Source organism: Hemibagrus wyckioides, linkage group LG13, assembly GCF_019097595.1.
Source record: "Hemibagrus wyckioides isolate EC202008001 linkage group LG13, SWU_Hwy_1.0, whole genome shotgun sequence".
NCBI lineage: Eukaryota > Metazoa > Chordata > Actinopteri > Siluriformes > Bagridae > Hemibagrus > Hemibagrus wyckioides.
Window position 1 is genome coordinate 17,115,481 of NC_080722.1, and position 26,306 is coordinate 17,141,786.

The 26,306-nt window shown below is 38.2% G+C and overlaps 3 protein-coding genes across 5 annotated transcripts; 1 reads left to right on the top strand and 2 right to left on the bottom strand.

Annotated features, from left to right (window-relative positions):
• Positions 1 to 6: 6 nt before the first annotated feature.
• On the bottom strand, positions 7 to 7,254 carry slc16a12b (solute carrier family 16 member 12b). 3 transcript variants are annotated; one of them, XM_058406653.1, is made up of 7 exons: positions 7,002 to 7,254; positions 5,572 to 5,757; positions 3,862 to 3,965; positions 1,885 to 2,028; positions 1,144 to 1,726; positions 591 to 850; positions 7 to 393 (listed from the first exon to the last, which is right to left on the bottom strand). In XM_058406653.1, the coding sequence occupies exons 2-7, from the start codon at positions 5,736 to 5,738 to the stop codon at positions 191 to 193; spliced, it is 1,461 nt and encodes a 486-aa protein (XP_058262636.1). In that variant the 5' UTR covers positions 5,739 to 5,757; positions 7,002 to 7,254; the 3' UTR covers positions 7 to 190. The 3 variants fall into 3 exon arrangements, with proteins under 3 accessions (XP_058262636.1, XP_058262637.1, XP_058262635.1); XM_058406654.1 differs by having other exon boundaries at positions 5,572 to 5,720; positions 7,002 to 7,253; XM_058406652.1 differs by lacking the exon at positions 7,002 to 7,254 and having other exon boundaries at positions 5,572 to 5,966.
• Positions 7,255 to 7,574: 320 nt separating this feature from the next.
• Positions 7,575 to 16,724, bottom strand: pank1b (pantothenate kinase 1b). The gene is made up of 7 exons (XM_058406790.1): positions 16,139 to 16,724; positions 14,007 to 14,359; positions 13,473 to 13,726; positions 12,415 to 12,591; positions 12,196 to 12,319; positions 10,959 to 11,084; positions 7,575 to 10,808 (listed from the first exon to the last, which is right to left on the bottom strand). The coding sequence occupies exons 1-7, from the start codon at positions 16,440 to 16,442 to the stop codon at positions 10,749 to 10,751; spliced, it is 1,398 nt and encodes a 465-aa protein (XP_058262773.1). The 5' UTR covers positions 16,443 to 16,724; the 3' UTR covers positions 7,575 to 10,748.
• Positions 16,725 to 20,858: 4,134 nt separating this feature from the next.
• Positions 20,859 to 23,557, top strand: LOC131363990 (5-hydroxytryptamine receptor 7). Its single transcript, XM_058407015.1, has 2 exons — positions 20,859 to 21,455; positions 22,624 to 23,557. The coding sequence occupies exons 1-2, from the start codon at positions 21,016 to 21,018 to the stop codon at positions 23,348 to 23,350; spliced, it is 1,167 nt and encodes a 388-aa protein (XP_058262998.1). The 5' UTR covers positions 20,859 to 21,015; the 3' UTR covers positions 23,351 to 23,557.
• The last annotated feature ends 2,749 nt before the right edge of the window (positions 23,558 to 26,306 follow it).

The following is a 26,306-nucleotide window of genomic DNA, read 5'->3' on the forward strand; positions in this document are numbered from 1 at the left end:
ATTCGTAATCAGAATGAAATGCTTTATAGAATGTTTGCCAGATAGAAAAGGCACATTAATGGGATTTGAGACTGTGGAAATCTGCTGGTAATGCTACAAATGTTTTCCCCCAACTACTAAAGTTCGTGTATTTGCATTGTGTAGAAAAAATAAAAGATAACAAAAGATCATATAAATGGTAGGTCCAACACTATAAGATTTTTGCAGTATAAAACTCTGCCTGTTTGGCTTCACATGTTTCCGGTGTGGCGACTTTGCTTAGTGAGTTCCTCTGAATTCTCTGGCAGTGGCGGACCACAGTGATGGTGCACAGCAGGAGAGCGCTGGAGATGAGTGCAAAGCCACTGAGAAAGAATGTCGCTGTGTAGGTGCCTGTGGTGTCCACCAACCAGCCTGTGCAGCAGAAGAATCAAACATCAAACCTATTAGTGCAAATTCAGGCCAAATTCTTAATTCAGTAACAATAATGATCTAATTTTAACCTGATTTTTCTTCAACATATGGTCCAGTGTTGTTTAGTTCTAAATGGCTAGTGATTTAAGATAGAACGTATATGTAAGGTATGTAAGTAAATACCAGGTGACACTCACCTCCAATAGGGGGGCTCAGCAGATATGGAATAGCATGCAGGAAATACACAACACCGAGTGCAGACGACAGGCATGCTGTCCCCACTACATCTGAAGTCACCACAGGAATAAGGGCCACATAGGCACCATCAAAATAGCCATAGAGCACTGAGAAGGGTACCAGCAGGGCAAATGTATGTAGGAGAGGGATGAGGAAGCAGCAGAGACCCTCCATCCCTACAGCAGCCATGTAACAAATGCTCCTGTACTTCTTCAGGCACCTGCAAAATGGAAAAGAATGATATGGAAAATGTAATGTACATTCATTATTATTTTTCTGCCTCTAATTAGTGACTATGAAAGTTTTCATTCAGCATTTAAGCAACCTTTAAACTTCAAACTATATTTCACCAAAATGACACAGAAATGCTTTGATTTACTTTTTAAACTTGTGCAGATGTTGCTGCATGGATGTCATGAAAATGTCTCTCATGGAATCTTAAAAGTTATTTGTCACATTTGGGAAGTAATGTTTTATCATCATGAAAGTGTGTAAGCATCCACTGTAATTCACCTTCTGTCTGTGAGCCAGCCGAAGGTGATGTTGCCTACAATGTCAATGACACCTAAAATAGACATAAGAAAAGCGGCATGGTGGTGACTGACACCCACATCTAGTGCGTAGGGCACCAAGTAAACAAATGGCAGACTGCAGCCACTGGCCAGGAACAGGAAGGAGCCTGCCAAGACCAGGAAATCGGGCATTAGCAGGAAATGGTAGTCCTGCATGAAGCTCATGCAGCATTGCTTGCTGTTTTTCTCCTCTCTGATGTTTGTTTCTTTCTGATCAGATGTGAGAGGTGATGAACTATATCCACACTCAGTGTCCATTGGCAAGGGGAAGGCTTCCTCTTCTTTGAGAGTGATAGGCCGCAGCAGAGCTCCACACACACACAGGTTGGCTACCAATCCTCCCAGGATAAGCAGAGCACCACGCCAAGAGTAGTGTTCAATCAGTAGCTGCACCACGGGAGCCAGTACGAACGTGCCAATGCCGCTGCCAGACATAGCGATGCCATAAGCCAAAGACTTCCTCTCGCAGAAATAAATGCCAACCATAGCGATTGCTGGTGTGTAACAGAGAGCAAAGCCAAGTCCTGCCAAGAAAAGCAACACTTTCCCTTTAACAACAGCCAACCATTTATAATATTATCTCATTTATATTTATATTCCTCATTTCTTGGGCTTTATTATCAAAACAGACTTTCAAAATAGCTCAGTTTATACGAATCTGTATTAATTTAGGGTGCCTTACCAGTTAAGACACCTAGAGAGAGGTAGAGGTACTCTAAACTGGTGGCAAAAGAGCTAAGCACCATTCCAGTAGAGGCTAAGAATCCTCCAAGTATCACAGCAACACGACACGAGAGCTGATTCCCAATCAGACTGCCCAGAGGAGCTGCCATTGGAACAAAAAAAAAGTCAAATAACAGCAAACACAGCACCAAAATATAAAACCGAAAACATTTAATGTTACTATACCTTTTCTTATTAATAGTTAACAAAGAGATTTCAGCTTTTATTTACAATACCAGGTTTTCAATGGGTCAAGCCATTACATACACTTTTTGGGCCTCTTTTCTCAGACATGTTTTTTCAAATTTTCCGTGGGATTCACATCAGGGCTTTAACAAGGTGATGTCCACACCAATACTTTACTTTATTCAGGATCACAGTCCTGCTGGAAGGCCAAGTTGTGACTGAGTTTTACCTTTCTAGCTGATGTCTTAAAGTGTTGCTTCAGTATTTCTAAATAATCTTCCTTCCTTATTTTACCAGCTATTTTCTGAAGTGCACAGGCTGCTTTTTCAGTAAACAACCCCAGCCCATGCTGCCACCACCATCATGCCTCACACTCGAGATGGTGTTTTTCGGATTAAAAGCTGTTTCCTCCATACATAGCGTTGATCATAATGGACAAACTGTTAAATTTTTGTATCATCTGACCAAAGAACACTCCTCCAAATGGCTGGTGATAACCTACAAACTTCACTCACTTTTGCTGGTCTTAGAGTTGCAAAACAGCCTCTCAGGTCATGGACTCTATTGATGGTAGACATGAATACTTGTTCACTGATGCCCCCACGTTCCAGACCACATAAAGAAACAGTCAACTTGGTCTATGTAAACTTTTGACCCATTGGAATTGTGATATAGTGAATCAAACCGAAATAAACCTGTCTCCAATTGGTTCATTTGTTACCTCTAATGTGCAAAAACATGTCCTAATTAACTTGAAAAACAAAATGAATCAGTTGCAAAACTGAGACAGAATATCTTCAGCCAAGTGTATGCAAACTTTGTGTGTTTCTGTGTGTAGCAGAGTGGTAAAGTCTGTTTTGTGACCATAATTAGTTTTGTAATAAATCTCCAAAACCATGTTTTATATATTTTTTTTACTTGGAACCTTGCGAGCTGAGTGTGATTTCCTCACACAGTCAACGTTATGCTTCCATCAGTTTTCACTTATCCATTATGCCACAGAGAATTAAGAATTAAATCTTCATTTTAAGGTCTTTAAAATGCTATACCCTTATTTCTGGCTGCGACTAAAACGTTGCACCACAGATTTCATTTTATTAACTGCAAAGCTTGCAGTTTTTTTTTTTTTTCAACTCATCGAACTTGCTAGGATTTTGTCCAGCAAAAGCTATGCTATCAGTTTGTTGATAAGGAAATTACCATGTCAGCTAATGTCAGCAAAGGAAAACTTTATGGTAATAAGTCAACAGCAATGATTAGGGCTGTTCTCTTTTTTATTTTTGGAAGCATTCAGTTCCCTACAAATTCTAGGTGTTGTGACAGCAGACATTAGCGTGAAGAACAAAAACAAATGTGCCTGCTGTTATAAGTCAAGCTGTGTCTTGCTAAATTTCAAGAGAGAGAGGGGGTCGAAGCCTCCTGTGGCCTTTCATTCTTTCTATTGTCTAATTCCAAATGAGAGCTACACACAGTAAAGGGTCTGCTTCTTTTGCAAATGCATGCAAGAGAATGACACAACTGGATGTTTAAGGTATGCAAAGTAAGCTCAACATGATAACCTCAAGATAATATCACCTCCAAAGAAAAAGAAATACAATAAACAGCTAAACATAGTGAGTACTAAAGCAGAGATATACAATTGCCTATTCTGTTATTTGAATGGAAATATGGGAAGATCTGTTTTAGCTGGTTACAGACCAAATTTGTACATAGTAAATGCAGTAAATAAAATCCAAAAAAGATCACATACCACACAGCATGGTGGTGCAGTCTACCAACGAGTGGATCCATGCAGTCCCAGAGTAATCACGTCCAAAATGCATTTGAAATTCCACAAAAAAGATAGAGATGCACCTACAAAAGATGGAAGCAAATGTAATTTTAAAATTTTATGTGTAATATAAACACTGAAATTCAAAGTATGTGATAAACCCTGATTACTGACTTGTTTCCCACGGAAAAAACATCACATTCTCACATTCCATAATTAATGAGAATAATTTTTTATCAAATGAGAGGAGACGCTGAATCCTGCAATTACTGCTGCTTAGCTGGACAGTAAGAAGTTCAGCTTTGGCATCCTAGGGGGTCTTTGGAGTTGGAGAGCTGGGAAAAGGGCTAATGAGGCACAAGCCTCACCACAGACTGCCTGCACCTGAACAAACACGGTGAAAGCACCAGGCAGGAGACCAGGGTCAAATCAGTGAGAGTGAATTTGACAGCCAGTGACTCTTACATACTCAATCATTGGCCAAAGAACACACATGCAAAGCTAGCCAGGGGCCACCTGAGGGAGAAATGTCTTTCACTCTACTGTTCAGACAGGTTAGAGCCAGCCAGATTAGGACCAAGCCGTTTCTTCAGGTTCTAAACCACACCCATGCAATGCTGGCTAAAAGGGAAAAAAATAAGGGAAAAAACCCCCAGAAAAAGTGTCAGGTTGCTCTTTCACCTTTAAGGAGACTTTCAGTCTCTGTAGAAATCATTTCATCTGGACAAGGTTGTTTATTACCACATATCTCTGGTATCTCTGTATAGGGTAAGAGGCCATGAGAGTTTGTTATCTTTTATTTATTCAAAATTAAAGTAAATGAATTCTCTCTCCAAATTCAATGTTTTTAAAAAGTGTACTGTCACAGTAAGTTGTCGGTTTCTCTGTTTCTAAAAGTGAGAGATACCATGACATTACTTGTCTGCTGTTAAGCTGCTTCTCTCATCGGCTTTGCCCTAGAATGGAACAACCTGCTATTTCTCAGCCACACCTTTCCTAACTGGCACAACAGGGATCATCACTGATACATGTTGCAAGGTAAGTAAGGGGAGAGTCAGCAAGTTCCAGCCTCGGGTCATAGGCTCGAGTATCACAGATAGGAGACATGTCATGGGTAACGATTCAAGTAAACAAGTCAACATTTCTCACAACAACTTGAACAACAATATCAACAACAATTTCCCAATACAGGGCACCAAACGCAAGGTGTACACACTAAACAATATCTGTCTTTACTCAAATACAACACTACAAAGTCACACTAATCCCACGTCAGTTAGAGGAAATTATAGTGGACAGTGAACTATTGCCTGTAAAACCAGTATGACTGCTGTGGCCCCTTGTTTGACATCTTGCCAAACTGTTTACCCACATTGCAAATGTAAACTGAACTAGCCATGAGAGAAACCTCACATGCCTGCTGTGCTCAATTTATTTTCAAGAATTCTCACTGTGGAGTGAGCTTAATATAGACTTCTACATGTTATCTGCTGTGTCCATGTCTACATTTAAGCAAAGAATAACACCATAAGAAACAGACACTCAGACTCAACAAAAAGTAACACTTAATTATTAAACATTATTCATATAATGTGTTTGACATTTGTAGACAATGCTACAGTGGTGTGTAAACAAAATGCCACAATAACACAACAGCAAGCGGTAGTGATGTGATCCAAACTGTGTTACCTTGTTACAGCGCGAGTGCAGACAGTGACCATAAAACAGCCGGCCACAATCATCCAGCCCCAGCCGCCATCTGGAGGAAGCACTCCTGCTGTCTTCTTTCTCTTCTTTTCCTGAGCCATGGAAGCTGCACCCACCTCCACTTCTTGCTCCTTAAGTCCAAAGCACATGCATTCATGAACACACACACTATAGACACACACACAGAAACTCTTCACACCCTGTCTTAATCACGCTTGGCATTCATGGAGGTTCTTTTAAAGTTATGTGAAACATGCAGTAACTCCACTGAGCACAGGATGTCACTAACAGAGGAAGGACTGGAAATAAGTGACGAGGTGAGCTGCAATGATTAACAGACACCGTGCCACATCTAGCCTATAGCCCTGGTACATCCTAATTGGAGTGCAGTGGAGCCCACTAAAGTGTCCCTGCTTTGTAAGCATATGGCCTGTACTAATGATTCACAGCTGGCCTGAGAAAGGTGACATTTTCTCATGATGTTCGGTTATGAACACAACAGTTTTGCTAATTCAGTACATATGAACTCAGGAACCTGGCGTCGGCCTCAACAACCCTTTTAACCCTGCTGAAAAGCTGATGCATGTTCAGACATGCTTTTCCTAGAACGACACATTCAGTGCCTCTCAGTTTCTCATTACCAACCTCAACCTCCACCTCCACCACAAACATCCTCTAGATAACACGTGGATAATCAATTCAAATGATTTGTACGCAAAGGGCAGAATTTCGCAGGCAGCAGACGTCAGCAAAACTGAACTTACTCTCACAAATGTAATGGTCATTGTTCTATATACCTAAGTCGGAAGAAATGAACATATCTGGACTGATATATATATGACAGTATCTGTTAGCAGAAATTATTGTATTTTTTTTTAATTGTACTATTTTTTTCTGAATATATAACAGTGTGTAAGCAAATTTTATTTATTTATTTTTTTTTTATTAACTTTCAATTGTATGTTAATTCAGCAGGCCTAATTAGTTGGGCATTGTAATTAATTAGGAAATATAATGTGTATATGCCTGAAATTACTATGTAAGGTTTCGAATCAGGTCACATGCGAGGTAGTGAGTACTGAAGGTGAGCAATAGATCCACTTGTCTTTTTTTGGACAGAGTTGTGGATATGCTTTTAGTTAATCAATTTAATTCTCAGTCACAGAAAATCAGAAAATTAGCCCAACTTCATGCTAAAAAAGAAGAGGCGTAAGGCTTACAATATATATGTGTGTGTGTGTGTGTATATATATATATATATATATATATATATATATATATATATATATATATATATACTTATGTACAAATTACAAATTTTTTTTTTAACATTTGTTGCGTTCAGGTTTGTTAAGATTTGTTTTTTTTTACAGTGAAATATAATGAAAACAACAGAAGGTGATGGTGCTTACCATTGCGGCAGTCAGCAGCCTCGTGCAGTTAAACAGTGCGCCGATTCCTCATCGGCCTCCACTACACAAACCGCGCTACAGTAAACAAGCTAAACCCCATAAACAAGTTAGACATTGTGTAACTTCTGAGGTCCCACCATCATTTTATCGCAGTGGTAAACTTTCCTCCGGCGACCGAGTTCGCAGCAGCGGAAACATCCTGCTCTGTACAGGCGACTCCACACAGCATGTTATGGGACGGATGTGTGGACCTACAGCACTCAAGCTCGCGCGTTTCCTGGGCGACTAATCCTAACCTGCATACTAACATACTAAATAGTATGCAACAAAAAAAAAAAAGTATGAAACCAGAGGTGACCACTTGTGGGAGCGCACTATGGCAGCATACTATTCTGTAGGGTAGTATACAACTTTGGACACTGTCCACTGCATCACTTTGTATATTTATATCTCTAAGATGTAGCTATAGCCGTAAATAACAATTTATTTATTATTTTTTATTAGATTAGATTTTGTGTAACTATTTACACACACACGCCACTGCCATTAAATGAGAACACACTGAAGACCTGGTCACCGATTCATCACATTTAATAAGTATTCACAAGGTTTGTTGACAAGAGAGAAAATCTGAAGAATAAATTGGGAGAAAAAAAAAAATATCAAAAAAGATTTGTGAGAACATGAAATCTTAGAGCAGGTTGGAATGAGCTGTTCATTCCACATGGGGCATAAATAAGTCTTGGCCCCCCTCTACAACATGTAAACAAGGTCCACACAATGCCAGATCAGAGTGACAACACTGAAGGGGAGGATTACACACATGGTAAATATACTGCCCTTTTTTTTTTTTTTAACAGACTAGGTTATGTGCCATATAGCTGAGACCAAGCACATTCTGATACACAATCAGGCATGTTGTAGTCATTATTTGTGAAAGGACAGAAAAAGTGCTCTGTTAAAAAAACAAAAGAAAAGATAAGACCAGATTCTGGAAGGATTTTATTACTGAATCATATCAACTCTTTAAAGGTTCGAGATGCTAATGCATTAAGCATGATTCTGGCTGGTGTGAATGTGAAAAAAAACCCCCAAAAACCCGATAAAAATAACAGAAAATGAACATGCTTGAAGATATGTTAAGCCCTACCATTCATGCATTAAACGTAGCCTGGTACAAAGCACATTTCAACATTAATGGGAAAGACTGTAGTGCCTCAACTTGTCTCGCACTGCTTTGTATTCATATCATTCTTCCTGGTGTAGTTTTAGTTTGCAGTGACTCAGAGGTTAGAACAGTGTGTACTAACATATGGATTCAATTTCCTGAATAAAGAAAAAAAAATAAACATGAACAGACCAACTCAACATTAACATTTTACAATGACATCTAGATGAAGAAGGAAAATGCACAGATAAAAGTCTGGTCTCCATTAGTAAAGGCACCCCGTAACACTTGACTGAAACAAACCAAAAAAAAAAAAAAAAAAAAGTGTTGTGTTGGACTGCCATCGTGCATACACAGATACTCAGCAGTCAAAATGGCGACCAACAGCATAAGGCAATTCTGAGGACTAAGAGGTAATGGGAGGATGAAGTGGGTGGGTGGGGGGGACACATAGAATGAACTCCAGCATCACATACAGGTTTATATCTCTACACAATAAAAGGGAACGTTTCATTCCCGTTGGCATTGCAATGTTTGCTGAAGCTAAAAACTCCATGTGCCTTCAACTACAAATGAGTTTCCGAGTGTGAGGCATTTTTAAATAGACGGCAAAGATGTAAGTGTGGCTGCTGAGAGCTGGTGATTGAATACTAAACATTTGAGGTGATATGAAACTATTACTAGTGTTTGACTGTATTTACTATGATTAGCTTAACACTCTGTATATTTGCCTTTAATACTACAACTTCGGTCAGCAGAATTGCATTGGCTGATATTCTGCATACAATAAAGTTGTCACATTCTTTGCAAATGCAATTATACATTGACAAGACACAGGGTGGAAAGAAGAAACTGTTCCTTTAGATTCCTATATTTGTGACTGGATTTTCCAGACTATCTTGATTTTCAGTATGTATATATCTGCCATGTTTAACTGAACAGCCTCAACTCCTATCACTCTCAAAGAATAAAGAAGCCCTCTTCTTCATAGCGGCACTTTCTCCTAGGAGCATGTTACACAGCCTGTAAGATTCAGTCTGTTTAAAGGTGCATGCTGATGTTAAAGGTACACTGTGCTGGGCTTCTTTAAAAGAAACATACAGAGTGTCGATGAGAAATGTACAGAGATTGAGGAAGGCATTTGTTGGAAAGGCGGGGACAAAGGCAGGAGGCATGTTTAGAGGCTCAAATTGGAGTTTCAAGTTAAACTATGATACCATAATATAATGCCATGTCACTGAAATGATACAATCTGCAAAAATATGGTTTAAATAGAAACAAAAAAATAATAATAATAAGAAGAAAAAAAAACCATCCGTTACAGTGTAAGTACACCTCAAGGGTACATAGAATTATGGTCATGTGAGTAGAGTAGTCATTTGACAAACAATTCATCATTCAGACTATGGGATAAAAGCAGATCATACTGTTATTTTTAAATAAATCTGCTAAATTCAACTACTCATCTAAGAAATCAAAAAGCTGATGATTAGTAAACACAAAAAAAAAAACCTTGGTCCCAAAATTTATAGCTTCTAAATGTTCAGTTGGAGAAATCTCAAAAAATGACAAACCTATATATTTGATTACATTTGGCTAATACTGTTAAGTTGTCCTATGGATTTTCTGAACTGATTTAAACTCTACATTTTTCCAACATAAATATGGACAAAGTCCAATAAGCAATGCTCAAATCTCCTGCCCTGGCGATCAGGCCTAGGTCTCCTGTGTATGCTAATGCTGGACCACAGTGTTCAGTTTACTGAGGTGTGCATAGTAATGCTCACATCTTAATCAGGGAATCATCGGCTTTGCTGTACATTGCATATTACTGACTAACTGCTAATCGTTGTTGGTCACATGTTCTTTTAAGATATCCCCCCCCCCCAACACATGTGAGGTGGACGTAACTCCAGTGTGGCCAGTATGAAGGGAAAGGGGAGTCACTACAACCTTGTTACGTCAACCTTCATCACATCCCTGGGACAATGAAGTGATTGCCACGTTCCTTAATATTCTGTTATTTAATCTACCATTAATTGTTAAGTGTAAAGAAAATCTTACTTATTGGACCGTTAAAACCAGAAAAGTTAGCCAAAATCTCACTGAAACATTTTTGGACAAGGTACAGAAGACTATAATACAATGGAACCATGACTTAGGACAGGGGAATATATAGGGGAGGATTGGTTGGGGCAAATTGGTAGATTACTTTGAATTCTAAGTCATGTTCTATGCCAAATATTTAAAACATACATCACACAGGGATTTTGAAGAAGTGCTCAGCATCAGTTTAAAAATCTGCAGATTTTGGCTTATGGGGAATTGTCTATTATAATATAACCATCTTCATTTTATCTTACAGCAGATTGTACCGTTCATATTAGTGGCAGACATAAAACAATACTCTCCAAACCCGATACAGGTATCTAGATTAGGCTTGCATTAAGCTTTCAAACAGGGAAGTATACAGGCATCATCTTAGATAGCTGACTTGGCTTTTCCTGGTTATAGGAGGAGGCGTTCTTTGACATCTTACAGCAGCTTCTGGTTAGAAAAATTAGGAGTTCTTCAATGCCTCAGAGGTCATCAGTCATCTTCAGTAGCTCTAGGAAGGCACCAACAGCCCCAAAATAACCCTGCACGAGGAAAGATTAGCAAGTTTACCACAACCTGTCAAATGTGATTGGCAACACCCTGTTATGTACTGAACAATCACTCGTCACTTAAAATCAGTACACAGGCAGCAGCAATATTACTTGAACTCTTTAACCTTAACAGGAACTTACTTCATGTTCCAAAAACAGGGCTTTCAACTGTCCTTTTGACCAAAAGTCCATGGCGTAAGCTAGCAGCTTTGTAGAAACTGTGTTGATTCGCAGGAAATTCCCAACAAATACAACTCTTTCAATTTTCTGAAGACAACAACAAGAAAAATTTAGTTTGTTGAGTTAAGAGAACTACAGCTTTAAAGACATTATTAATATTAATATCATCATAAGTCATAATTCTTTTAATCACTCAAACCACATACACAGTCTCTAGAGTCATCTGTCTTGATTGTGTTAGGACACAATATTTCAGTTTATTCCCATAATTTACATTCATTCTGTAAACTACAGTCTGTAGGTCTATGGCATGTATGACACTGGAAAAGGTTAGTAAAATGTTAGAGTATTTCTCGATATAAACAAATTGGTACCAAATTGATCAATTGCTTAAGTGTAAACAGTGTCACGTCAAATTTCAACATTACATTGCCCCCTGCTGGAAACTCCTAGGAGTTGCTGTATAATTTCAATACTGCCTGCGAAAAACTGAGTAACTAAATTACATACGAGAACGTAAACTTTGCAGAAAAAGCAAATTGAAATACAGTTTTGGCTGTAAGTCTCGGTGATCCTGTATAGTATTTATAAATTGCTTAATAAATAAATAAAGCACCAGAACCACCAGAGAACAAAATCGTGAATGCAACCTGTGTTGAAATGTCTCTCCTGATCCTCTATTGTTCCAACAAGAGGGTTTAAAACCCTAACCTCCAAAGCAGATCCCTTTTGTTAAGCTCAAGCCCTAAGCTCATATCTTTTAAGTACATTTCTTTATTTTAGAGCGACAATACTTCCATTTTCCGACAAACATTGGGGACAATAGCATGGTGGGAATGTGTTGTTCTGTGTGCTTTGATAGCCCTGTACAATGCTGCTTGATCTCCATGCCACAAGGCAACACTGTAAAGAAGCTGAAAGCAAACAGTATCAGCTTCCCACAGGCTCAACATGCTTCCTTTTGAGTGTGTATGGGTGAGATTTTGGATCGTTTAAGAATTTCGTTTTAATAAAGAGAATTTAATGTTAAGTAGTAAAGGAAATAAATAGATAAATAGATAAAGTTAAATAGATAAGGAAAACTATTTAGTTCTTTGAAATACTACAGAACGAGTGCAACGGCATAATGAATAATATGATTCACGGCTATGTTAAGTTACGCATATACGAATGTATATATAAAAAGAAATGTTCGAACCTCATTCACAGCACACATGCGGGCAATGGAACCGATGTTGTTTGTTATGGTGACAAGGGTAGCTCTGGCTAAGTCTTCTTTGCTGATGCTGTCACGTCTCTCCTTGCTCATCATGTGCCCAAAACTAAAGGACAAAAGAAAAATTCTTCCATAAAGAAGATCCATGGTTTCTATAACGACTTATTGAGCAGATGGGGGGGTGGGGGAATCCTTTGGTACCTGGATGCAACAGCAGACCCCTGAAGACCAAAGCGCTCATAATCACCGCCGTAAATGTCCTTTACCAGCTTGTCGACGTTTGTACTATCCCCTTTCGCTGCCATTTCCAATGCCTCCTCAAACGTCTCGCAACCGGTTAGCAGGCAGCACAAGCCGAGAAATGTGCCCCCTCCCAGACTGAGAAAGACAAAGGTTATGTATTAAGTTCAGAAATGACATGACATTATTTCAAAGCACAGTTTAATCGCTTTGGTTAGGATTTTATGTTTCTGGAACAGTTAACAGTAATGCTGGTTGATGTCCCAAAAATATTTGAAAAAAATTAAATATCTTGTTGTTTAACAAAACAAATGTACAATAATAATCATAAAGCTAAGGACACATTTATTTAACATTTACTGAAGGAGTCCAATGTCAGCTCATAAGTTTATGCTTGCGGTTTCTCAGGAAAACATAAGAAGCTGTGATTTTGGTCATTAATTTCAAGAGAAAAAGAAAGAAAGAAAGGCTGGTGAGGGAAGAACAGTTGCTGTAAATAATAACAGTGACTAATGTATTTCACAGATGTACCATAATATTAAATGTAATTCTAAACTCATAAAAGGTATGATTGTGTTATTCACTAAAATGTCTTTTAAAAAATGATCCGCCAGATTAAAAAATAAATAAATAAAAAATAAAAATAAAAATAAAAACATTTTGGGTTGTGTTCAGTGCGTGGCCTTTTCAACAATGGGTTGCATTTTTTGTTCTAATCCAGAATTACAGAACCTTCCCTGTAAGTCCAACATACAATGAGAACAAAAGATGCTAAAGATGCACATTCAAAAGGCACATCAAGGACGTCACTTAAGGTGTGCAAGGTTTTACATAACCAGATGCGCAACATTTTTCAAATTTCCATATATAGTACATACCTCATATATAGATAGATAGATACATAGATAGACAGACAGAAAACTTCCATCCCTAACATTAAGCAACACTCCTAATGTTAATCCCGAGTTCACCAGAGTATGTTTGTAGTGGTCAGAGTATGTTAGACGTGGGTCATTTACCTGGTGCCAGTGACCCGTTTGTAATTGTCTTTGGAGTAAACTGCCAGAATGCTGACCCCTGAGCCAATGTTTACCAGCAACATGGGAAAGGGATTGTCAAGGCAACATGGCCTCTTGACACAGTTTTCAGGATCAGAGGGGTTTTGGAAAAAGTAGCACTCTGGGTGGCCGTTGAAACCGACCGAGTCAACGTAGAGCAGGCCCTGGATCAGACAGTCCAGTTCATCAAGCTTCTGCAGCTCCAGATTCGCCACCTAAAAATAAACACACAGAGAGGTCGCTTTAGCACAGACAGGAATTGGAAGTCTTTTCCAAAATTTACTACTATTACATGGCTCATATACTGTAGTATAGGTCTCATAGCTGTGGAGCACTCCAAGAAGTGATATGAGCAGTACCAATAATCTTAGCAATGCTACATGTTCCATCCCCCAGAGGAAATGTGCAAATCTGTGCAGACCAGTTTGGGCTGATTTGGTAGGTAATCATATACTAATAAGTTTTCTTTCCTATATGATTTTTTTTTTAACTAACCATCCTGAAATCCTCCTCAAACTTGTAGGCCCCCCCTCCGGTAGCACACAGCGTTGTATGCAGGCTGGAGAAGTTCTTGTCCCGGCCCATCTGGATGAAGCTGTGCATGTCGTGTGTGGGAAAGCGAATGAAGTGCAGGTTGCCCTTGCGGCCGCACATGATCAGGTTCTTCAGCTCCAGGTGAACATCACGGATACCCGTGTTGCCGTAGGCCACGTGGGACATTAGGTATCGGCGGATGCTCCTCAGGCTCTCCACTTCCTCCTGCTCCTCTTCAGCTGTGATGTCCTTTGGTTCAAAGTAGACCAGCTTCACCAGAGTGCCTCCGATATCCATGCCAAACCATGGGAAGGCTAAAATAAACCATTAGGATCATTAGAAACAGCCATTTGTCTTATCAGCTGTACATGTATGCCCTAGAGATGTATCTGCCCTTTTGTCAATATTGTTTTAAAAATGTAAATAAACTTAAGTCATTATAATACCAATGGAATAATTATGTAACTCACATTTAAAGTGAAATCATCAGAAATTGTACTGGCTTTTAACATGGTCAAAATCGTGAAACTAGGTTAGCCTGTTTGTACGAACATCCATTTCATTTAGATAAAAACCAAAATTTAATTCAGAAAGTCATGATAAAATGGTTGGAAGTGGTGTTTGAGATGAATTGTCATGGGGCATCAGTAATTTGCCAAACAACGCGATAGGACATGCATGGAGGAAATGAATGAAACAGTAATACTATAATTTAACACGGTGATGGGTAACGACACTGTTGTGTTACAAACTGGAAAAGGAAAAATATTGCAAGACTCTAGAGGCAAACCTGTTCCATGTCCAAGAATAATGCGTCTCTTTATCAAGAGTGGACACCCTTATTCTTTTTATTATTATTTTTTTGCAGACTTGAATATTAATGGTGCAGCGTAAACACGCACTGCAAAGAAATACCTGTATTTCATTGCAGCATGGATCACTCTGGGATTAAGACGTATTCTATGCTACTATTCATTCTTCACAATACAGCTGCTATCTTTGGGTCCTATCAACAAAGCCTTGTTAAGCTGATGAAGGAACCTTAACCCTGGTCCAACAAAAGAAAATACATGACTGGCAGGAGCACATGTAGGTGAAAGGTGTGTTTACACCCTCAGTGACCCTCAGGGAGGCCAAAGTACTCCACAGGCATTAAAAGAGTCGTGAACATGTAATAAAGGGCATGTACTGAAAATGTCACATGCAGGTTTATCAGTGGAAAAACTGCAACAAACAAAGATACGACATACTGCTGTAATAAAGGTGCATTTTCTATGGCATGTGTCATCAAATCAAGTCTGAACCTTCATTTCGATTGTGTTGACCAATTCGCCCCGCCCCCCTCCCATTTATTTTTACCGACTTCGCTTCTGATTGGCTGAGAAGAATGTCAATCAGCGCGGTCATGTGTTTGTCACATCTCCTGAATCCGTGGCGGCCAATCAAATCCGGACTCCGGACCATATACATGATTTCACAACACAATGCACCTCAGGGCCATTTTCTGGGCAGCCCTGTTAATAAGAATAATAATAATAAACCAAGCACAAAACATCACTATAAATCTTTTTATTAATCTGAATTGATTGCGTGCTCATTTGCAGCCGCATAACAGAATCAAATGCACGCTTCTTTTTCGGGGTGTGTTTTAGGTCGAGTAATATAGTAATATAACCTACTCCGAATTGTTCAATGGGAATTCAAGGACGCAGTGGCGATGGTTTTCGGGAGACGATCAAATTAAAATTGAAGAGAGCAAATACAAAAAATATATATATAAATAAATGTGTACTGCAATCATTTTCAGTCATCGACGTTTTTCTAAAAATATGCTGAATGTTTTCATGAGCCTCACCTGAGCCGACTCTTTTATACACCTGACAACACGCTGCTCCTTTAATTTAGACCTATATAGATATAGCGGAAATGGCTTTTACTGATCGATAAGAAACGCTGCTTTAATGGCGTGGTTTAATTTTTTACATCATTAGAATTTGGTCTGTTGACTGTAATGTTATGTGCCGTCTTTGTTGCAGGAAGCGGTAGTAAAAATGCCGGACTAAAGCCCCCGTGTCTGAGGCGACGCGACTTACGAGGTCGGTGTTTTCTTCCCGAGTCCACCCGTCTGCGGAGCCTGCAGCGTTTGGCAGGAGAACCGTTGCTGTGGGCGACATCCTGATGGTGAAGAAGATGGTGGAAATTTTCAATACCATTATGGCCACCGCTACAGTTCGGGCCACTATCATCGCCTCCTCCTCCGCCACCACCACCACCACCACCACCGACACTAACGCCACCTCCGCTCGGAGAGGACTGCGCCGGGTGAAATCCGTTCATCAGGCCGTTCGTGTAGTGTTGAGGTGCTCCATTATGCTCGGGTGATTTGGCATTCTCCATGGTTTCACGCCGTAATGGGAGCAAGAAGCGATCCTTGAACGTTTACGTTAACCGCGTACCTTTCGACGACGTTACGATGAACCGCGAATGAAACCGTTTAACTAGTCGTAACCGAGTGAAGGCTGTAACACGTCGGTGGGCTGTCACTGATGAGATGGAAAATGTCGTTTCCCCCCCCCGGTCTAGGACGTGAATTCGAGGTCGCTGACGGTCATTTTTTTTCTTTCCTCACGCGTTTCGCTCGAGCATTGCAGCTTCCGAGTCAAACAGCCGGTTGGTGACGTCACGTGCCGAGTGAAACGTCACTTCAAGGAGGAAGGAATGAGGGAGGGCGGAGGGGAGGGGTTAGGAGGGGTAGACTTCACCGGCCTCACCTCTGCCCTCATTTCACTCTACCACTGAAGTCTATGTCCGGTACAGTGTGCTCATTTTATTTGGCACTTTAAATATATATTAAACAAACCAGACATTAATGAAACGATTAACATGGGTTTGACACAAACTCCCACCCACCATACCCCTAATACATAGAGGGAATAAATGAATAATTCTTGAATAGGTTAAAATGGCATTAATTGTCTGCAATATTAGTCAAATTGTGCAATGCATTACCTTTCAGGAGGAATAGGAGGAATGTTTATTTATTTATTTTATTTATTTAATTTTACAGTTTATATAACAGAAAATATATTTCTTGCTTTCACTTTTCCATTTTTATTAGAGCAACTATAACATGGCAAAGGAATCTCCCCCTGGGATTAATAAAGTTCTTTAAATCTTGAATGAATCTGGAATACCTGTCCAAAGGAATAATCACATTATATTTATTGATATAATTTTGTGACAGTACTATTTTGCAAGTGTTGTCTCCGGTGTGGTATATTTAAGTGCTTTATTTAAATAAAACACGTTTCTTTTTTAAAATGTGCTCTCTTAATTAATACACAAAACACATCTGTAGCATTGATTTTGTTTTTGGAGAAAATAAATGAATGCTTGGAAATGTATTTTTCTCTTTTCTACCACATGGACGATTACAGTAGCAAGTGTTTTAAATGATGACATTTGTGTTTTCAAGGAAATGTTTTGGTAAGAAAATTCTCTGGACGACAAACTGACGATTTAGAGAAAGAAATTAGTGAAATGAATGGAGTATCTTGGATGTGATCTGGTTAGATTTTATATAATAATGTCAGTTAATCCTGTAATTATTTTGTGTAATGTTTTACATTTTATCATGGCAATAAGGCAGGAAGTAATCACTCCGTCATACTGTTGGTATATGTGCTTCCGTGCTATCTTATTTATAGTTAACTTTGCAGCTGGATTAAATCCAGGGTTTATTTTTGTAGTCTTGTTTTAGGAGGGACAGAGAAACATATATGCTGGTGTTAAAGTAGCAGAGGATTTCTATAGTTTCAATAGATGGTGTACAAGTACAACAAAAATAAGATTAGTGGCCTTTTATACAATGCAGGAAGAGAGTATAAGTGTTGTAAATAAATAAATAAATAAATAAATTATCACATATACTCTATGTGAATAATACACTGAATGAGACAAAATAGCCTATTAAAGAATTATATTGCTCCATTCCTGTACTTTTAGGATTAGTAATTCCGGCAGGAACATTAGTTTGTAAGTAAGTGTGACAGCATACAGGGCAATATTATATTATATAAAAGCAAGTGTCTCTCTGTTTTTCTTTTCTAGTACAAAGATAGAGGAATGTTGTACAACTTGTAAAATCAGGTAAGTTCAATGACCTCTCATTACAGGGTGTAGTGCTGAAGGTAAATAAAGTCAGGTTGGCTGTGGGTTATAGTGTACAGTGTTACAGTGGTCTGATAGTTCAGCGTTCAGTTCAGGTCTAACACTTTTGTGCTCTTGGGGTTCTTGGGGCAATTTTTTTTAAACATTTGTTATTTGACTTCCAGATATAGTGTCCAGGAATAAACAACAAATTACATCCCACTGTTTAGTGAGTGTTGTAATTATAGCCAAAATGGTAAATAGTAGTGTTTACATGGACTATTTTCAGCACATAATTCATAGTAGGCCCACAGTCACACTTTCCCACCTTATTAATTTCACATTTAAAACAATAAAACAGCAGTTTAGTTTATAATCTTAACAAATAAAACTTTAAAATAAAACAAATTTGACACACTACAGAGAAAATGCTCAAATCTCTCTCTCTGGTCAGCCTTGTGCTTTGACCTGTTATGTTGTCTGGGTCACCTGTTACTCTGTGTAAATAAAACACACGTAATCAGATACTAAATGCTTACAGTCTATTTGCACAGTTTTATAAATCTCTACATTGAATATTTAATAAAGAAGCTAATAAAGCATTTTCTTTATTAAAATACCACAGAATTTCCAAGAATTAATAGACAGTTGGATAGTGTTTTTTTTGTTTTGTTTTTTTTTCATTATTCTTAGCATATAGAATAAAATCTACTTGCTTGGGTTATGGTGAATACAGTTTGCAAACAGTTTGCAGTTTGTTATGTATACTTCATACAGGATACAATTTATACAGTGCATACAGTTTATATAGAACCTGAACTGATAATACAGAAACATGCATTTTATGAAAATAATTAAAAAAAAAAAAGACTCAAAATGATTAGTAGTACCAACATTTAGTTAGTGACCTAAATGAGTGATCTTAATGTTGCTGTTGACTGCTGACATTGTTTCAAGATGTCTATTAAACTAACAACTTTTGGGGCAACTTGCAACCATAATTATATTATTAGTCTATTCTGAAAAAAAAAAAGCAAATAATTTTTAAAGGTGATCCACATTCACAATATCATGTAATAGGTACACAAATGTACAAAAGGGCACCCTAGACAAGGAAAGGTGCAGTTTAGAAACTTTTTTTCCTGAAAGGCTTTTGGTCCGGTGGTGGAAAAGGTTTATTTTTTCAAGTCTTCCTGATCACACTGTTTTATGGGTGTGGCACAATTACTGCAGAAATATTTAGTGCAGAAAATCGAGGACAGCATATAAACTGATGTCTTTTAATGTAATCTGTAAGAGGTTATACTGAGGGACTTGCAATGCTTAACAGAGAGCATACAAACCCATTTTTAGAATCACATCGATCAGTTTTTAAAATACTTCATCTGTGTTTTTAACCCCCTTGAAAAATCTACCTATGACTGACCAGCTATCAGCCTTTGAAACACAGGCTAAACTGGTCAAACTGATACAACGTCCATACCTGTGAATGCTGGTAAAAAAAAAAAAAAAAGAAAGAAGAAAGAAACAGTTTCTGTATTCTGTTATTAATCCAAAAGCCAAGTAATAAGGAAAATGTGTTACCAGATGGAAAGCATGGTCTACAACTTTGGAAGCTGTTTGGAAAAAAAAACAAAGTCAACATTAAAGTTCATAAATATGTTGCAGTCTTACATTTATGCATTGTACAGGTTTCTTGGGCTAAAAGTGTTTTTGCAGCACGTGCATTTATGATGACAAAATATTTCGGTGTTTTTTCTTTACATATTGCAACAGGACTGCATCTCTATGTGATTGTGTAAAACGCCATGTGATGGCAGTATAATCATGTGCTAAATCTCTCTCGGTGTTTCAGCTGAAAATATTGTACAACATTTCCTTTTCACCTGCAGAGCTGCCAAAATGGAGTTCCTTATAAGACTCATTAAAAGTTACACAACAAAAACCCAGAGAATTACACACAAACACACACACACACACACACACACACGTTAGATGCAAAGCAAATTAAGACTATTAATGCAACTTTTCAATGGGTTTCATTAATCTGAAGTACAAGCTGCCAATTGGGTTGAACAAGAACAAAAAAGAGATCAGTGTACTACATAAACAACGCATGCGCATTTATTCAAAAAGGACTAATTGTATAATGAAGTGCAATAATTGTTGCCAGTAATTGAAATTGATTTAATTGAGTCTAATTATCACGGATTATAGACTCCCTTCCCAGTTTAAATGATAGAGATGCACAAATTCAATATTTCTTTGGTGGATCTGAGTAGAACCTGTACCTGTTATTACCGGTCAGTATGTTTAGGCATGGCATCCTTGCTTCAGGTGTTGATGCACCTGGGATTTTGCAGTAGCTCACAGACAGAGACTTTTTTGACAGTTTGTCTATGAATTTTGGCTGATGCTCTTGCAGAACATCTTACACACATATTGCCCATGTCTAACAACACGGCTAGTTGTTAATGCGTTCATTATATCTAGTGACATATATCCTTTATTACGGTGTTAATAACAATAACTAAACGCGTGGCTGTGTGTAGACGTATAAATGACGTAACCAGCCTTACAATAGCGCGTGTCTCTCTCCAACCCTGATACACGCACGCACGCACAAGCACGCGCACGCACACACGCACAGGGGAGAATACTTTCTGAAGATGTCCGAGAAGTGCATGCTATAACAAACAAGATGTAACTTTATCCGACTTCTTTGATCAGGGTAAATTGGCTTGATGGATTGCATGAATAATTTCCTCTCCGTCACTAATGAGAGGTCAGAAAGAGTGAGGAAACCCTGCAGGAACTTGTGATGTCCGGCTTGAGCTCTGAGATGCTGGAGCTGCGCTTAATGAAGAACCAAGCAGAACCAACAACATCTCCATCCAGTTCGAGTTTTATGGGCAATAAGAGCAGCTGTGGTGAGCAACTTCTGCGCTATGGGAATACTGAGAAAGTGCTGATCGGAGGACTGCTTATCATACTCACCGTTTCCACCATTTGTGGGAATTTATTGTTGGTCCTGTCGGTATGTTTGGTGAAGAAACTGAAGCAGCCCTCTAATTACCCGATTGTGTCTTTGGCTGTGGCGGACTTGGCTGTTGCTGTGGTTGTCATGCCGTTCGTTAGCATCACTGACCTTATAGGAGGACACTGGATCTTTGGTCAGCTCTTCTGCAATGTTTTCATCGCCATGGATGTGATGTGCTGCACAGCGTCTATTCTCACTCTGTGTGTGATCAGTATAGACAGGTCAATCTTTCTTACTTCTACTTCTTTAAACTCCCTCATTTCAGCTTATTTACATAGTACTACTCCTTGCTGCTTTTGTATCTTTAATATCTATCTTTTACCTGGAGATGTGGCTATATTGTACCTTTAAGTTCCATAAGTGTAAAGGACTGTAATTACCTTTTAGAGCAAAGCTTTACAGGTACACTACATGGGTTCTAAATAATTGATATATATTAATTGTACCACCAAAAAGGTACTCTTGGGAGTACCAATCCAGTGAGTTTAGTACATTTATTTCTGAGGGTGTAGTGTCACATAAAATAATGGCACTGACTGAATATTTGGACAGAAGGCCTCTGAATAGAAATAAAAAAATTAACTCAGAAACCTCATTAAATATTTCTAAAGACAAATTTCAAGTAAAACGGGAACTTTTTTAAAGACACACATCTTAAAGCTTTAAATAGGCTTTAAGGACAAAAAGTATATTCCTGCTTAAAAAATAAGGAAAAAAGTAAACAAATAAATAAATCAATGTAACATTTAAATGCAACATTTTTGTTTGTGTATTGTCTATTTTCTATAACGTTTTAATTTATGTATTTGTTTTAATCATTTTAATCATCTGTTTATCTATCTATCTATCTATCTATCTATCTATCTATCTATCTATCTATCTATCTATCTATCTATCTATCTATAACTTACTGTGGATGGAATTTTTTGTTGTTTTAATACAATTTCCTGTTTAATGTTGAAATCAGTTGTAAATTTGGCTCCTCTGACAAGTCTATCAAAAAAGGAAGCTTGTGCTTTAAAAATAGGTCAGGATCTAAGAATAATATCAAGCTAAAAGTATGAGAAGCAAATCTGTATTAAATTAAGCACTAATAAATACAGGCTGTCTCTAATAATAGATAAATGATGGTGAGAGAAATAGATGGCTATGTAGTGTGGTACATTATTGTGAAAGTAATCTGCGTCCACTGAGACAGAAAACAGAAATAATATTGTGTAGTCTAATTTTCTCTTCACTGTTATGCTTATTAATTGCAACAGGAGGCAAAATATAATGATCATTGAGTAGTTCCTTTAGACTGAGCCAAGGCTACTGTGCAAAAGTCTTGCTTCACATCTAAAACTCTCTGCATACATTATTAAGTTTCTGACATGTCTGTTGTTACAGGTATCTCGGTATATCGAAGCCGCTGACCTATCCTGTGAGGCGAAGTGGAAAGTGTATGGCAAAAGTAGTGTTGATTGTGTGGCTGCTTTCTGCTTCCATCACGCTGCCGCCGCTGTTCGGCTGGGCTCAGAACGTCAATGATGATAACGTGTGTCTTATCAGCCAGGACCTGGGATACACTGTTTATTCCACTGCTGTGGCCTTTTACATCCCCATGTGTGTGATGCTGATCATGTACTATCAGATATACCGAGCTGTCAAAATCAGTGTGGCCAAGCATGCCATCACATTCCCACCGAGAGCTGATGATGGTGTGAGCTACGTGTCTGCTGTGCTGAAACTGCAGAGGGAGGTGAAGGAGCGTGCTAGCATTACACGACTCCTGAGGAATGAACGCAGGAACATGTTCGTGTTCAAGCGCGAGCAGAAGGCAGCAACCACATTGGGTGTTATGGTGGGGGCGTTCAGTGTGTGCTGGCTGCCTTTCTTTCTGCTGTCCACGGTGCGGCCCTTTGTCTGTGGTGTGCGCTGCAGTTGCGTGCCCCTGTGGGTGGAGAGAACCCTGCTGTGGCTGGGATATGCCAACTCACTCATTAACCCCTTTATTAACACCTTCTTCAACCGAGACCTCAGGACCACCTACCAGAACCTTATTTACAGAAACTTCAACGGCAAGTTCTCAGCTTCAAGCATGCAGGAAGCACTGAAACTGCAAAACCAGACTTGATGTAGAAATATTTAGATACTTCGCTGAGAAATGATTTTTAAAGAGCAGGACTGGGTGATGTGAGGCTCAGAAGACATTTACAAGCTTGCTGATGAGTTCACTGTTCTCAGAGGTTATTTCTGGATGGTAATAGGTGGAAAACATTTAGAAGTCTTGATGTAATCCACTATTCAGTGCTCACTCTGTTTAATGAAGCAGAGATATCTTTCCAGAGTCATGGGTTAACACTTGATTAATGTGACTTCATTTCAGACATGATAGGTGTTAAGGAGAAAATTTGGGAATTTTAAGTATTGTATCGCAATACCAGTGGTACAGGATGATCAGATAATATAACTATTAAGTAACTATTAATATTAATTGTGACAATTAATCTGTGCTTACGAAAGTGTATAAATGTTAATATTTTATTCCCATCTAATAATCTTGTTTAGTTTAGTATGAGGGTTTCTGGATGAGACGCACAATAATGTCCTCCTGTGCTAAGTGGTCTTTGCTTTGACTGTCCTCTAAGTAGCAATTAATTGGCCTGTCACTTCTAATGCGGCCGTGAGCTAAGCTTGTCTCATAATTAGGTATTACTATTATTAATAGAATCAAGTCTTTAATTGTCTTGTAGCTGTGAGAAAGGTTGGGGAAATTTGAGGATATGATGTTCATACTATTTTGTCAGCAAGATAAAGTTCAGATCCATTACAGTTCTGCTTGAAATTGCATAAATTCTTGGACACCAGATTCTTGCATATGAATTGATATTAATATGCAGTGTATATGGGTGTGGATATTTTTATTTGAAAAACTGTATGGAGCATAGGCTTAAAATAAGTTGATAAGATGATTATATCATCAAGTGTACTGAAATGCAGGTCATATATTGTAGGCTTAAAGATGGTAGATTAGGTCTAAGTGACTGGGCAAAACTAGTGCAACTTTACGATGTTTAAAGGGCTACATTATACCCTTATAAGACATTTTGGAACATATGACGTAGAACTACAACTTATTCTAACAGAAGTTGGATCTGCTATATAGCCGCCATAAACATTTGTTTTTTTGCTTGTAATGTGACGTGACATGTCTTGACATTGTGTGGTGTGAGCCACACAAAAGCAATGATTTTACATCAAAGAAACAAAATTAACTTATTCAGAGATGGTGTCATGATGGTGATGGTGTTCTTATGGTGTCATGAAATTGTATGAAAGGTTTTCATCAAAACAGTGAAGCAGTAAAATTCAAATCAATTTAATTTATTAGTATAGCACTTTTAACAATGGACATTGTCTCGAAGCAGCTTAACAGAAGTATAGAAACACAGAATAAAAATTATAATTTTAAAATTTAGTAAATATTAATCTCTATCATTTATCCCTAATGAGCAAGTCTTAGATGAAGGTGGCAAGGAAAGATTCTCTGAGATAATATGAGGAAGAAACCTTAAGAGGAACCAGGCTCAGCAGAGAACCTATGCTCATGTGAAGACTGGACATTAAATAGTGTAACTATAAATAAAGTCCTTTCCAGATAATGTCCTCTGAATTAAATGATAATATGCATAACTTTGGTAAGACCGTGTTGTACAGTTTCCCCATTTTTCCATTAAAATCATACTGTATAATTAGCTGAATAAAAACACTTTATTTAAATGCCTGAGGTCATATTTATTTTTATATACATATTTATACCGCAGTGCTGTTGAATGCCTGATTCTGATTGGTCAGAGTCTGATACTGACACAGGTACTTATATGGCAGATGATCTGCATGATTTAACATCAAAAATAATTGGATGTTAGACTAGATGTGTAATTTAAAAGGAGAAAAATATGTAATCATTGATATTGATATGAAGAGGTTTTATTGTCCATTTAAGTATCTCCAGTGTCTACACATTGCAATAGTCAGTAAGTTTAAAAGGAACTATAAACATTGAAAAAGCATGATTTGCTGTTAATTAATTAAATAGAAAAATATATACGTATAGGTATAAGAGGAATAAAACATTTTGTAATGTGCTAGTTTAGGAAAATAATCCATGATATGGTGATGTGATAACAGAGGAGGTCCAACACCATCATGCTCTGCTCCTTACATATAGCACCTCTGTTGTTACAGTGTCACAGCTGTCATTGTCAAAAGCTTCGGTATAACAGGTTTTCATCATGAATCCTGTGTTTAGGAGACAAAGCATCATTAGAAGTGTTCTCTTTTGTAGTTCTTCCCGTTATTCTGACTTGGCAAGCTGTTACCACTATTTTTGCTATACCAGGAGTACTAAGTACTAGTCGGCTGTCATGACATTCTTACACCCCTGAAAAGACCTTTAGGTTATCAGGTGTTACATCAACCTGATAACAAAACTGTCAGAAGCAGTCTTAAAGAATATTCAGTAAATGTTTCTTTAGCTTTTTGCCAGTTGTCATGTAGTCCTATGAACTAAGTGAAATGTTACCAGTGATAGATGAAAAGATCAACCAGATGTATGTATTAAACTTTACAGCATCTGTATAACATTATTCAGGTCACTTTAATGTCTGTCAGTTGGATTCACAATCATTTAAAACAGGTAAGGGCACCAGGACATGTGGAATCTCCTTGCAAAATTTGTTTAGGGAGAAATTATGCATCAACAGGCCATAAAGCTGAGGTGAACAGAAATAGGTGAACAATATAATCAAGAAATGGGGATGAGTGTGAGATGGCAAGTGATATCAATCATCTGGGAGCTGTAGGCATGGAGGTGAGCAATCGAGCACATACAGACAGTTGGAAATTGGCCAGCTGTGTCTCAAGTCCTTTGAATTAATATGTTCTACCATGAGTAGGACAAAGTCCTGTGAGTAAATGAGATACTTTTACTGACGGTGGTGGACGGACAAGATTGGGAACCAAGAGACTCTGCTAAGTATTCACATACATATATAACTGTCTCCATTTTGGATGATATTTTGGCTTTT